The sequence below is a fragment of the Hypanus sabinus genome, chromosome 7, assembly GCF_030144855.1.
Source record: "Hypanus sabinus isolate sHypSab1 chromosome 7, sHypSab1.hap1, whole genome shotgun sequence".
Taxonomy (NCBI): domain Eukaryota; kingdom Metazoa; phylum Chordata; class Chondrichthyes; order Myliobatiformes; family Dasyatidae; genus Hypanus; species Hypanus sabinus.
This window is the reverse complement of record NC_082712.1, coordinates 16,559,333-16,573,688: the sequence shown is the minus strand read 5'-3', so window position 1 is coordinate 16,573,688 and position 14,356 is coordinate 16,559,333. Positions and strand designations below refer to the sequence as shown.

The following is a 14,356-nucleotide window of genomic DNA, read 5'->3' as shown; positions in this document are numbered from 1 at the left end:
ATCCATTATTGAGACCCCTTTCACCCGGGAGATGCCCTCTTCTCATTGTTACCATTAAGGAGAGATACAGGAGCCTGAAGACACAAACTCAATGTTTTAGGAACAGCTTCTTCCCCTCTGCTATCAGATTTCTGAATGGTCCCTGAACCCATGAACACTATTTTGTTATTCTTTATTTTACACATATATTTTAGAATTTAGACATTTTTATGTCTTTGTACTGTAGTGCTGCCTCAAAAACACAAATATCATGACATGTTCTATCTCCTTTACCATAGCATTGGAGAGGGATAGGAACAGACAAGTCAGGGAAACATTTAATTGGAGTAAGGGGAAATATGAGATTATCAGGCATGAACTTGGAAGCATAAATTGGAAACGGATGTTCTTGGGGAACTGTATGGAAGAAATGTGGCAAATCAGGGGATATTTGCATGGGGTTCTGAGTAGGTAAGTTCCAATGAGACAGGGAAAGAATGGTAGGGTACAGGAACCGTGGTGTACAAAGGCTGTTGTAAGTCTAGTCAAGAAGAAAAGAAGAGATTACGAAAGGTTCAAAAAAACTAAGTAATGATAGGACTTTAGAAGATTATAAGGCTAGCAGGAAGGAGCTCAAGAATGAAATTTGGAGAACCGGAAGGGACCATGAGAAGGCATTGGCTGACAGGATTAAGGAAAACCCCAAGGCATTCTACAAGTACATGAAGAGCAAGAGGATAAGACATGAGAGAATAGAACCAATCAAGTGTGGGGAAAAATGTGTATGGAACCAGAAGAAATAGCAGAGGTACTTAATGAATACTTTGCTTCAGTATTCACTACAGAAAAGGATCTTGGCAATTGTAGGGATGACTTGCAGTGGACTGAAAAGCTTGAGAATATAGATATTAAGGAAGAGGATGTGCTGGAGCTTTTGGAAATCATCAAGTTGGATAAGTCACTGGGACTGGACGGGATGTACCCCAGGCTACTGTGGGAAGCAAGGGAGAAGATCGCTGAGCCTCTAGCAATGATCTTTGCATCATCAATGAGGATAGGAGAGGTTCCAGAGTATTGGAGAGTTGCAGATGTTGTTTTCTTATTCAAGAACGGGAGTAGGGATAGCCCAGAAAATTATAGGCCAGTGAGTCTACTTCAGTGGTTGGCAAGTTGATGGAGAAGATCCTGAGAGGCAGGATTTATGAACATTTGGAGAGGCATAATATGATTAGGAGTAGTCAGCATGGCTTTGTAAAGGGTAGGTCATGCCTTACAAGCCTGGTTGAATTTTTTGAAGATGTGACTAAACCCATTGATGAAGGAAGAGCAGTAGATGTAATGCATATGGATTTCAGCAAGGCATTTGATAAGGTACCCCATGCAAGGCTTACTTAGACATTAAGGAGGCATGGGATCCAAGGGGACATTTCTTTGTGGATCCAGAGCTAGCTTACCCACAGAAGGCAAAGAGTATGGATAGTCAGATGCTTTTCCCCATGGCTGAAATGGCAAGCATGAGAGGGCATAGTTTTAAGGTGCTTGGAAGTAGGTACAGAAGAGATGTTGGGGTAAATTTTTTACACAGAGAGTGATGAGTGTGTGGAATGGGCTGCCGGCAGTGGTGGTGGAAGTGGAAATGATAGGGTCTTTTAAGAGACTCCTGGATGGCTACATGGAGTTTAGAAAAATAGAGAGCTATGAATAAAGCATAGGTAGTTCTAAGGGAGGGACATGTTTGGCACAGCTTTGTGGGCCAAAGGGCCTGTATTGTGCTGTATGTTTTCCATGTTTCTATATAAATAAGCGACAATAAACCTAATTCTAATCTATGTAACTCTGTTTCTTTGTGAGAATTCCACAATGTTCTGATGCACCAGCCTAGCTCTTGACCAACAATAATATCTGAATGTCACAGTGCCATTGAGGAAAAGGCTTACCCAGTGCGGTCACCCCCAGGCTGTTCTGAAAACACCTCCCAAATTGCACCTTCCACCCTAACAAAGAAATACACTGCTTATCCTGGATCCTGGGATTCCCGGTCCAATAGTACTTCAGTGGTTTAAGAAAGGAGTTCAATGGGCATCAAGGACATTTTCAAAAAGCAATGCCTCAAAAAGGTGTGATCCATCATGAAGGACCCTCATCACCCAGGTGTTTACAGCTTTTGTTTATTATATCATATTGCAATGTACTGTGGTGCAAAACAATACATTTCATGACAGATGTCAGTGATATTAAATCTGATTCTCATTGCGACTCAGGTTTTAGGCTTGTCCTTTGTTTACAGAAATGACATACTTTACAAAGATTCCAATTACCTTGAGAAGATCTGAATCAATTCCTTTGATTTTGGGCACAGGCACAGGAGGCAGAAAGAACAGCTTCAATCTGAAAAGCAGAATATTAGGATGTTAGATCCCTCTTAAAATACATCATCATCATCATCATCATTATGTGCTGTGTTGTATGATGTAAATGATCACGGTCTTTGACCATGATTGTTCTTGGCAAATTTTTCTGCAGAAGTGGTTTGCTATTGGCTTCTTCTGGGCAGTGTTTTTAAAAGATGGGTGAGCCCAGCATTATAAGACCACTGCCCTCTCACTGTCTCCTGGTTGTCAGCCATTCCCCTATCCATGCCAGTATCTTTCCTGTAATGCTACAGGATTTTATCTTGTTAAGCAGCCTCATGTGTGGCACCTTATCAAATGCCTTCTGAAAATCCAAGTAAGTGACATCTACTGCCTTTCCCTTGTCCATTCAGCTTGTTACTTACTTGATGAACTCTAACAGATTTTATAGAAACCATGCTGCTCATTCGACCATCTACCACCTGCTCCCATGGCTTCGATCCCTGACAGGGGGTCTAAGCAGGAGCTACACCTTGCCCAAGGGCGACCTGCAGGCTGGCAGAGGGAAGAGTGGTGAATCTGTGGAAATCATTGCCACTGTGGATACCAACTCATTGTGTATATTTAAGGCAGAGGTTGATAAATTCTTGATTAGTCAGCACATAAAGGGATACGGAGAGAAGGCAGCAGATTGGGGCTGAGAGGAAAATTGGATCAGCCATGATGTAATCGCAGAGCAGACTTGATGGACCAAATGGCCGAATTCTGCTCCTAGATGTTATGGTAGATCTTAGATGGATGAATTTCTTTGACAATCCTCTAATATCAAGTGTGATAACAGGTAAAGTTGCAAAAGAATGGAAGGTAGCTAATGTTTTGGTTAAAAAAATGGTTCTGTATTAGATAATTCATAAAGGGTAGCAAGAACAGGCCGGTGAGCCTAACTTAAGTCTTAGGGAAATTACTGAAGGGAATTCTGAGGGAAAAGGATCCACCATCACTTGGGTAGTCAAGGCCTGAATAAAAATAGTCAACGTGGTTTTCATGTACTTTGGTAGTAGAAGTAAATGTGCAGGCTATTTTCTAAACTGGGAGAAATTCCAAAACTCTGAGATGCAAAGTGGCTTGGGAGTCCTTGTGCAGAACATCCTGAAGGTTAACTTGAGGGTTCAGTCGGTGATGAGGAAGGCAAATGCATTGTTAGCATTCATTTCAAGAGGTCTAGAATACAAGAGCAGGGATGTCATAGAACATAGAATAGTATAGCACATTACAGGCCCTTCAGCCCACAATGTTGTGCAAACCCTCAAACCCTGCCTCCCATATAACCCCCCCCCCACCTTAAATTCCTCCATATACCTGTCTAGTAGTCTCTTAAACTCCACTAGTGTATCTGCCTCCGCCACTGACTCAGGCAGTGCATTCCACCCACCAACCACTCTTTGAGTGAAAAACCTTCCTCTAATATCCCCCTTGAACTTCCCTCCCCTTACCTTAAAGCCATGTCCTCTTGTACTGAGCAGTGGTGCCCTGGGGAAGAGACGCTGGCTGTCCACTCTGTCTATTCCTCTTAATATCTTGTACACCTCTATCATGTCTCCTCTTATCCTCCTTCTCTCCAAAGAGTAAAGCCCTAGCTCCCTTAATCTCTGATCATAATCCATACTCTCTAAACCAGGCAGCATCCTGGTAAATCTCCTCTGTACCCTTTCCAATGCTTCCACATCCTTCCTATACTGAGGCAACCAGAACTGGACACAGTACTCCAAGTGTGGCCTAACTAGAGTTTTATAGAGCTGCATCATTACATCGCGTTTCTTAAGCTCTATCCCTTGACTTATGAAAGCTAACACCCCATAAGCTTTCTTAACTACCCTATCTACCTGTGAGGCCACTTTCAGGGATCTGTGGACATGTACCCCCAGATCCCCCTGCTCCTCCACACTACCAAATATCCTGCCATTTACTTTGTACTCTGCCTTGGAGTTTGTCCTTCTATAGTGTACCACCTCACACTTCTCCGGGTTGAACTCCATCTGCCACTTCTCAACCCACTTCTACATCCTATCAATGTCTCTCTGCAATCTTCGACAATCCTCTACACTATCTACAACACCACCAACCTTTGTGTCGCCTGCAAACTTGCCAACCCACCCTTCTACACCACATCCAGGTCGTTAATAAAAATCACAGAAAGTAGTGGTCCCAGAACAAATCCTTGTGGGACACCACTAGTCACAAGTCTCCAGTCTGAATGTACTCCCTCCACCACGACCCTCTGCCTTCTGCAGGCAAGCCAATTCTGAATCCACCCGGCCAAACTTCCCTGGATCCCATGCCTTCTGACTTTCTGAATAAGCCTACCGTGTGGAACCTTGTCAAGTGCCTTACTAAAATCCATGTAGATCACATCCACTGCACTACCCTCATCTATATGCCTGATCACCTCCTCAAAGAACTCTATCAGGCTTGTTAGGCACGATCAGCCCTTCACAAAGCCATGCTGACTGTCCCTGATCAGACCATGATTCTCTAAATGCCCATAAATCCTATCTCTAAGAATCTTTTCCAACAGCTTTCCCACCACAGACGTATGGCTCACTGGTCTATAATTACCTGGACTATCCCTACTACCTTTTTTGAATAAGGGGACAACATTCGCCTCCCTCCAGTCCTCCGGTACCATCCCTGTAGACAATGAGGACATAAAGATCCTAGCCAGAAGCTCAGCAATCTCTTCCCTCGCCCCGTGGAGCAGCCTGGGGAATATTCCATCAGGCCTGATGCTGAGGCTTTATAAGGAACTGGTGAGGCCTCACCTTTAGTATTGTAAACAGTTTTGGGTTCCTCATCTAAGAAAAGATGACTGGCATTGGAGAGGGTTCAGAGGAGCTTCACAAGGATGATTCCAGGAATGAAAAGGTTATCATTCGAGGAACATTTGATGGCTCTGGGTCTGTATTCACTGGAATTTAAAAGGGATACTGGGGGTGAGGGGGGGAGAGTTCATTGAAACTTTTCGAATGGTTGAAAGGCCTAGATAGAGTAGGTGTGGAAAGGATGTTTCCCATTGTGGGGGAGTCTAGGACAAGAGCGCACAGCCTTAGGATAGAGGGGTGTCCATTTAAAACAGAGCTGAGAAGAAATTTCTTTAGCCAGAGGGCGGTGAATTTGTTACCACAGGCAGCTGTGGAGGTCATGTTGTTGGGTATATTTAAGGCAGAGATTGACAGGCACTTGATTGACCACGGTATCAAAGGTTACAGGGAAAGGGCCAGGATTGGGGCTGAGGAGGGAAAAAAAGGATCAGCCATGACTGAGTGGTGGAACAGACTCGATGCGCTAAATGGCCTAATTCTGCTCCTATGTCTTGTGGTCTTATTAATCAGGTACTAAAATTGCAAAGACATTTTGATCAGTTATGGAGATGGCAAACATGGAATTCAACATAGATACATGTGAGGTGATGCATTCTGGACAGTCAACCTGGAGTTGGACCTATACAGCGAATGGTAGGGCACTGACAAGTGTTGTGGAACGGAGGGACCAGGGAACACAAATCATAGTTTGCTGAAAGCAGCCATACCAATAGGCAGGGTGATGAAGAAGGTGTTACACGCTATCCTTCATCAATCAGGGCATCAAGTTTAAGCATAGGGACATTATCTTGCAGCCTTATAAATCGTTGGTGAGACCACACTTGGAGCGTTGTGTATAGTTTTGGTCATCTAGATATAGGAAAGACGTTGTCAAACTTGAAGGGGTGTAGAAGAGCAATAACGATGCTGCCTGGACTAGAAAGTCTGAGTTACAGGGAGGATGTGGCCACGCTGGACTTTTGTAAGAGGAAAGAGGGGTCACTTCTTTACACAGAGACCTGGAATGAGCTGCCAGACGAAGTGGTTAAGGTGAGTACAAGAGTAAAGTTTAAGAGGCATTTGGGTAGGTACATGGAGGGGAGGGGCTTGGAGAGTTATGGGCTAAACATGAGCCACAGGGAATAGCAGGGAGGATGGTGTGGTCAGCATGGAGCAGTTGGGCTGAAGCCCCTGTTTCTGTGCCGTATTACTATAACACCACCTGGCTAACAGACAGATAGTTCTTTGTGGCCCCTCAATAGCTTCATATCACAACTGGGATTTGGAACTCAAGATATGGCAATTCATCCTACCAACGTGAAATAGAGAAAGTGTTCCCACTAGCAAAGGGTCTGTAGTAAAATTCTGGGTGATTTACTGAACATTCAATGACATGAATCAGTTATAACTTCCTGCCTGAGAAACAATGAATGCAGATATCCATGAGGAAATGTAGTTGGTATTTGAGACTATAAGGAGAGGGGCTCGTTTTCCTCTTGTGTTGTTGCTTGCTGTGTTCAGCTGAACATTGTGGGAATGCTATGTTGGTAGCAGAAAGTGCGATGGCACCTGTTAGCTGCCCCCAGAACATCCTCATGTTGTGTTGGTCGTTAACACAAACAGCCTATTTCAAAGTATGTTTTGGTTTACATGTGGTACTACATGCTTCTTGGCACTCATGTCCAGTAACTGCACCTCTCACTATGCTTGTGTCATACATACCTTTGGTTCTTGGTGTACAGGATCAAGAATACTATCAGGGCTGTGCCCAGTGAAGCAAAGACTAGGATTAACCTGAACAACAGTCCGGCTTCTGTCAGAAACAAGCACAGAAAGAAACAGCCTTAAAGATTGAAACAAAAGACGTTGGAAATACTTATACAAACACGAGGAAATCTGCAGATGCTGGAAATTCAAGCAACACACACAAAATGCTGGTGGAACGCGGGAGGGCAGGCAGCATCTATAGGGAGAAGCACTGTCGACGTTTCGGTCAGGACGAAGGGTCTCGGCCCGAAACGTCGACCGTACTTCTTCCTATAGATGCTGCCTGGCCTGCTGCGTTCCACCAGCATCTTGTGTGTGTTGCTTAGAAATACTTAGCAGGTCAGTTACTGCCTTTGGAGAGAGACACCAAGTTAGCCTTCAGTTTGATAATCTGTCATACAACATAGATTGTGTAGAGGCAGGAACACACACAAACCCAAATAACCAAATGAAATCCTTCTCTTTGTCACATCAAAGCATTCAGTTCCTCATCATGTTGCACAATACACTCCTTTATTTGTTACTCCTGTACACCTCTTTCATGAAAATATCTAATCAGCCAATCATGTGCCAGCAACTGAATGCATAAAAGCATGCAGACATGGTCAAGAGGATCAGTTATAATTCAGACCAAATATCAGAATGGGGAAAAATGTGAGCTAAGTAATTTTAGCCATGGAGTGATAGTTGGTGCCAGACAGGGTGATTTGAGCATCAAAAACTGCTGATCTCCTGGGATTTTCACACACAACAGAGTTTACAAAGAATGGTACAAAAAGCAAATAACATTCAGTCTGCTACGGTTCTGTGGGTGAAAAGACCTTGTCAATGAGAGCGGTCAGAGAAGAAGGGCCAGGGTGGCTCAAACTGACAGGAAGGCAACAGAAACTCAAGTAACCACACGTTGTAGCAGAGGTGTGCAGAAGAGCATCTCTGAACCTTGAAGTGGATGGGCTGCAGAAACGAAGACCACGAGCATACATTTAGTGACCACTTTATAATGTACAGGAGTTGCAGTTTGATGTAGTGACGGCAGATAGCACAATGGACACAACTCACGGCCAAGAGGTAGCGCCAAACATTGCCAGTGCAGTCTGAAAGGGAGCTGGGATCTGAAGCAAGAATAATTTCCTGTGAAACATTTAAATCAATGACAGGGATTCTATTATCTTTTGGGAGGTGGGTGTCATGGGTAAGGCCAGCCCTTATGGCCATCTCTAGTTGTTCTTCAGACAGTGATGGCAAGCCACTGCAGTCCTCTGAAGCCAAGGATCTCTGAGGACTAAACAAGATGGTCACTTAAACTGTTTCTAGTTGTTTGATTATATAGAATATGCCTCTACTTTCTTAGAAGTTTGTGTGGATGTGGCTTATCACCAAAAACATTGACAAATGTCTTTAGGTGCACAGTGGAGAATATCCTACCTGGTTGCATCACGGCCAGGCATGGAAATACCAACACTCAGGACCAGAAAAAGGATACAGAAAGTGATGGGTACAGCCCAGTCCATCACAGGAGATGCCCTCCCCACCACTGAGCACATTTACATGGAACGCTGCCACAAGAAAGCAGCATCCATGATCAAGGACCCGCACCATCCAGGCCGTGCTCTCTTCTCAACGCCACCATATTCAGGAACAGTTATTAGCCTACAACCATCAGGCTCCTGAACCTGCAGGGACATGTTCACTCACCTCAACACTGAACTACAGACTCACTGTCAACGACTCCTCACCACTCATGTTCTTAGCATTATTTTTATTTGCACATTGGTTGTTTGTCAGTCTTTGTTTACCCAATCTCACATGAATTCTATTGTATTTCTTTATTTTTCTGTAAATGCCTGCAAGAAAATGATAACATACGTCCTTTGCCTGCTTTGCTGTGAGCGGTGAAGGTTGAATTCCACAGTGAATGCACAACAAAAAAATCCCTCCAGGAATGAGGAGCCCAGGAAGATGCAGCGAGTGCTGATCTTCCAGAATAAGTTGTCTGAACTCCAGCTCCTGTGCATCCAATTACATAAAGAACATAGAAATCTACAGCATAATACAGGCCCTTCGGCCCATAATGTTGTGCTGAACATGTAACTGCCTAGAATTTCCCTACCGCATAGCCTTCTCCTTTTGTAAGCTCCATGTACCTATCTAAGAGGTCCTTAAAAGACTCCATTATATCAGTTTCCACCACCGCTGCTGGCAGTGCATTCCACACCCACCACTCTCTGTGTGAAAAACCTACCCCTGACATCCCCTCTGTACCTATTTCCAAGCACCTTAAAACTAAGCCCTCTCGTGTTAGCCATTTCAGCCCTGGGAAAAAGCCTCTGGCTATCCACACTATCAACACCTCTCATTATCTTGTACACCTCTGATCCTCCGTCACTCCAAGGAGAAAAGGCTGAGTTCACTCAACCTGTTCTCATAAGGCATGCTCGCCAATCCAGGCAACATCCTTGTAAATCCCCTCTGCACTCTCTATAGTATCCAAAAGTTTAACGCTATAAAGTTTATCCAACACAATAAAGTTTAACTTCTAATGAGGTAACCTTTTGGTGGCTTACTGCTTACAGCAGGAAAACCCCTTCCCCAGATGGTCAAAAGAATGACACATCCCCCAAAGTTGCCACGCGAGTTGGAGGTGAAGACATAATGTGTTTACCTTCATTAGTCACGGGATTGAGTTCAGGAGTCTCAAGGAAATGGTACAGCTCTTTAAAACTCTGGTTCAAACAGACACACCTGGAATATTATGTGTAGTTCTGGGCACCTCTGGAGAGACGTGGAAGCCTTAGAGAAGGTGCAGGGGAGATTCTCCAGGATGCACGTCTTATGAGATTAGGCTGAGCAACTTAATGCTTTTCTCTCTGGAAGGAGGATGAGAGGCAACTTGATAAAGTTTTACAAAATTATAAGGGGCATTGATAAGAGTGGAGATCCAGTTATCAGGGAGGCAATGGTTAATATGAGGGGGCATAATTTTAAGGTGATTGGAAGAAAATACAGGGAGATGTCAGAGGTAAGCTTTTTTTACACAGGGAGTAGTGGGTACATGGAACTGCCAAGGGTGGTGGTAGAGACAGATACATTAAGGGCATTTAGGCACGTGAATGATAGGAAAATGGAGGGATATGTGGAAGGAAAGGGTTAGATTGATCTTAGGTTAAAGGGTTGGTACAACATTGTGGGCTGAGGGCCTATATTGTTCTATGTTCTAAAACTGCTCTGTGTATGGTGGAGTAGAACTAATTACTAATAATGTTGTCTTACCACAAGGATGACCCTGTAGAAAACTGGTTTTGTTTCATTCTTGTCTAGTTTCTGTGGAAGCCCTGAATGAAATATGTGGTGGCTCTCGTCCAAGTAAGGTGTGGCAATAAAATCAAAAGCTTCAAATCAGTTTGAAAGTTACAGCTGGACCTCGGGATTTAATGAGAATTGGAACTTGTACCCAGGGTTTACACTGTAAACCCTTTTTTATGTTATGGACCAATATCGTTAAGCAAGGGGTCTGTGGACCTAGGTTGGGAACCCTTCATTTTCAGTGAATCTGGGGAGGCACAGACACTAGCCTCTCCAGCATTGAGGGCAACTTCAAAAGGTGATGCCTCAAAAAGGCAGCATCCATCATAAAGGACCCCATCATCCAGGACATGCCCTCTTTACTACCATCACAGAGGAAGTACAGGAACGTTTCAGGAGCAGCTTCTTCTCCTCTGCCATCAGATTTCTGAACGGACCCTACCTCAATACTTTTTCATTTTTTTGCTCTCTTTTTGCACTATTAATTTAATTTAATTTTAAAATATATTTCTTATTGTAATTTATAGTTTTAAAATGATCATGTACTGCACTGTATGGCAACTGCAAAACAGTAAATTTCACAACATACAGTATGCCAGTAATATTAAACCTGATTCTGAAGGCATCAGCATTGCCATATGTGGTAAAGTAGATGTTTTTAATAGTTCTGACACAGTCAGGAGGCATGAAGAAAGTAGCAATCACTCTCACTCACTTTCTCTCTCATTCTCGTCATGCTTCCCTTGCCAGCTACTGACAATTTGCAACAATATAGAAAGGGAGGCAGTCTGAGCCATGCAGACTGTGGATTATCTCGTTGATCCACCTGTCATGCAATGTGAATAATGCACTCCACACAATAATTTACTAGACAAGCTTCTACCAAGAAGTGAGATAATAAATCTCCAACAGTAACCCTGGAATCAGCAAGCGAAGCGATCAGTTATTTGAATGCTTCATATACACAGCGTTAAACAAATGGTCTTTCCTTTAACTTTCTGAAAGACATTGATGTGCTATGGCCACATGCTTAACTCTAAGAGCACACTGGCTAATCCATACTGTCCACTTTGGTCTGAAACCATGGGCCAGTGAGCTGAAGGGCTCTTTGACAAGTTGTCACGTGCTCCATAAGATATAGGAGCAGAATTGGGCCATTCAATCCATCCAGCCTACTCAGCCATTCCTTTGTGGCTGATCTATTATCTCTCTCAACCTCATTCTCCTGCTATCTCCCCGTAACCTTTGATGCCCTGACTAATCAAGAACCTATCAACTTCTGCTTTAAATATACTCAGTTTGGCCCCCATTGCCGTAAGTGGCAATGAATTCCACAGATTCACCACCCTCTGGCTAAAGAAGTTCCTCCTTATTTCTGTTCTAAATGGAGATCCCTCTAGTCTGAGGCTGTGCCTTCTGGTCCTAGACTCCCCCATTACATGAAACATACTATCCCCATCCACTCTATCCAGACCTTTCAATATTTGATAGATTTCAATGAGATTCCCCCCACCATTCTGTTAAACTCCAGCGGGTACAGGCCCAGAGCCATCAAATGCTTTTCATACCTTAACCCTTTAATTCCCAGAATCATTCTTATGAACTTCCTCTGGACCCTTTCCAATGCCAGCATATCTGTTTTAGACAAGGGGCCCAAAACTGCTCATAATTCTCCAATCACATTCCCAATGCAGAAATATCCAAAGATTTGCACCCATCAAAATGAGTAAGAAAACAATTTTGGAATGGAGTTGAACTCTCCTCTGCACTCATCCAATTCCATCTCTGTGATCCATTCCAACTCTGGACTCCTCCTTAACGTGTATTGCAGGAATTTCCAGATTTCATTACCAAGTCACAGATCAATGCAGCATGGATCAAGCCCTTTGGCCCAATGAATCCGTACTGGCCACTCAGCTCATCCCAATTTCCTGTGTTCAGCCCATATCCATCCAAGCCCCAGCTCCATGTACCTGTCCAAGTGCTTCCTAAATTATAATGTTGTACCTGCTTCAGCCACTTCCTCTGGCAGCTCGCTCCATATCCTCACCACGCTCTGGGTGAAAGAGTTATCTCTCAGGTCCCTTTTAAATCTTACCCCTGTCAACCTAAATCTACACCCCCTAAGTGTTATGTTTTGTAACTTCAAAACATTAAAATAATTGAAAGAAAGACAAGAGAGCGGAGAATGTGAGTCTAACTCCATTCTTTACTTTAAGTGAGGTGCATGTATATCATGTGGTAGCGTCATGATGTAGGTAATTCACGTATTTATACATGGAACTCATAATGAATTATATAAATGAACAAGAATGCTTGATTAAACAAGATTACTCATATTATTTAAGTATTAAATACACAATGCTTCTCTCTGTTTAGCTATCACCAACTTAATAGAGAATACATCTCAACTAAATCCACAGTATATTATATGCTACAACGATTGTACAGACATCCACAGCATAGTAAATTTCAAATTGTCCCATCAGGCATAAAGATTTAATTGCTGTGGAGGCTTTCTTATTCTTGTGGGATAATGTTTTTCCTGAGAAGGGTGTCATTCTGCTTAACAGATGAGACTTGTGGCAGTGAAACAATCTCAGGTTCTGGGGCCTCCTCTGTGCTGGTTGCAGGAGTTGACTCTGGGACTGCAGGAAATTGTTCTGATAGTTCTGGACTCCTTTCTTCTTCCTTTTCCTTCTTCTAGTTTGTGCATCTTTATTTGGGAAGATCCATTTAGCTCATTGGACTATTCTCTTATTAATCCTATTGCTCCCTTTACGACCTGATCTCTCCTCTCGGTTTCCTCATCCACGACATTATCTGACAAGTCCTCTATTTTTCAACAGAGGATCAACAAACTCATTCGTAAGGCCAGTGATGTTGTGGGGTTGGAACTGGACTCTCTGACGGTGGGTCTGGAAAGAGGATGCTGTCCAAGTTGCATGCCATCTTGGACAATGTCTCCCATCCACTCCATAATGTACTGGTTAGGCACAGGAGTACATTCAGCCAGAGACTCATTCCACCGAGATGTAACACTGAGCGTCATAGGAAGTCATTCCTGCTGGTGGCCATCAAACTTTACAACTCCTCCCTCGGAGTGTCAGACACCCTGAGCATATAGGACCTGGACTTATTTCCACTTGGCATGATTAACTTATTATTATTTAATTATTTATGATTTTATATTGCTATATTTCTACACTATTCTTGGTTGGTGTGGCTGTAATGAAACCCAGTTTCCCTTGGGATCAATAAAGTATGTCTGTCTGTCTGTCTGTTTGTATCTCCATTCACTCCTTTCTGTTTGGCCTTCCATTCATCCAGCTGGGTCTTGCATCTTTGCAGCTACTTTTACAAGCAACTTTTAGTCTCTGTAAAGCTCACAGAGTACAGGCAGTCCCCGAGTTACGAACGTCCAACTTACGGACAACTCGTACTTACGAACACCGTCCACCATTTTAAGCCGTTGACACTGTGTTAAGTGTTTAACTTTGTATTTGGCTTAAGTTTTTCTTAGTAAGATTCACCCTGATCCCTCCCCCCCCCACCCCACCCCCGTTCCAGTCGACTGGTGGCGCAGTCAGATACCAGTCGACTGGAACGGGGTTTCCGAGTTCGATTTAGTGACAGACCACCCCTGTGCCGGTTTGATATTGTGACTCCCGTACCATCCGTACCGGCTTGATGTAAAAAAAACACTGCCAACTCCAGTTTAAATTCCCATGTGAAATATTGTGGAGGATCAAATACCCAACCCCAGCACAGCCCCCACTTGTCCCATTTAACCTGTCTCAGTGCGGACCCGGGGAATTCACTGCAGTGGTCCTTAAGACCCAGCGGACCTCAGGAGCCGGCGCAGGTCGGGACCCACTGCCTGCAGTGTTTCTGTTCCATTGACGGGAAGCGATCGCGATTGAAATAAAGTGGAAATAATAAAGCATTTGGAAAGAGGTAAAACGCCATCGGTCAAGGAAAAGTGTTACCAGTCGGTCGACGTTCGGAACAATTTTAAAGGATAACGAATAAAGTGAGAATAATGGAGCACGTGAAAGGCCCTGCCCCAATGAAAGCTACAATTATTACTAAGCAACG

The 14,356-nt window shown here is 43.6% G+C and overlaps 1 protein-coding gene across 1 annotated transcript in view; it reads right to left on the bottom strand.

The window, feature by feature from the left end:
• ghra (growth hormone receptor a) overlaps nucleotides 1-14,356 on the bottom strand; it is a 170,722-nt gene that overhangs the window by 13,359 nt on the left and 143,007 nt on the right. Inside the window, exons 11-12 of the mRNA XM_059974276.1 lie at nucleotides 6,911-7,001; nucleotides 2,298-2,367 (exon numbers count right to left, since the gene is read on the bottom strand). Of these exons, the coding sequence (XP_059830259.1) occupies nucleotides 2,298-2,367; nucleotides 6,911-7,001 (161 nt within the window). The remainder of the gene's footprint in view (nucleotides 1-2,297; nucleotides 2,368-6,910; nucleotides 7,002-14,356) is intronic.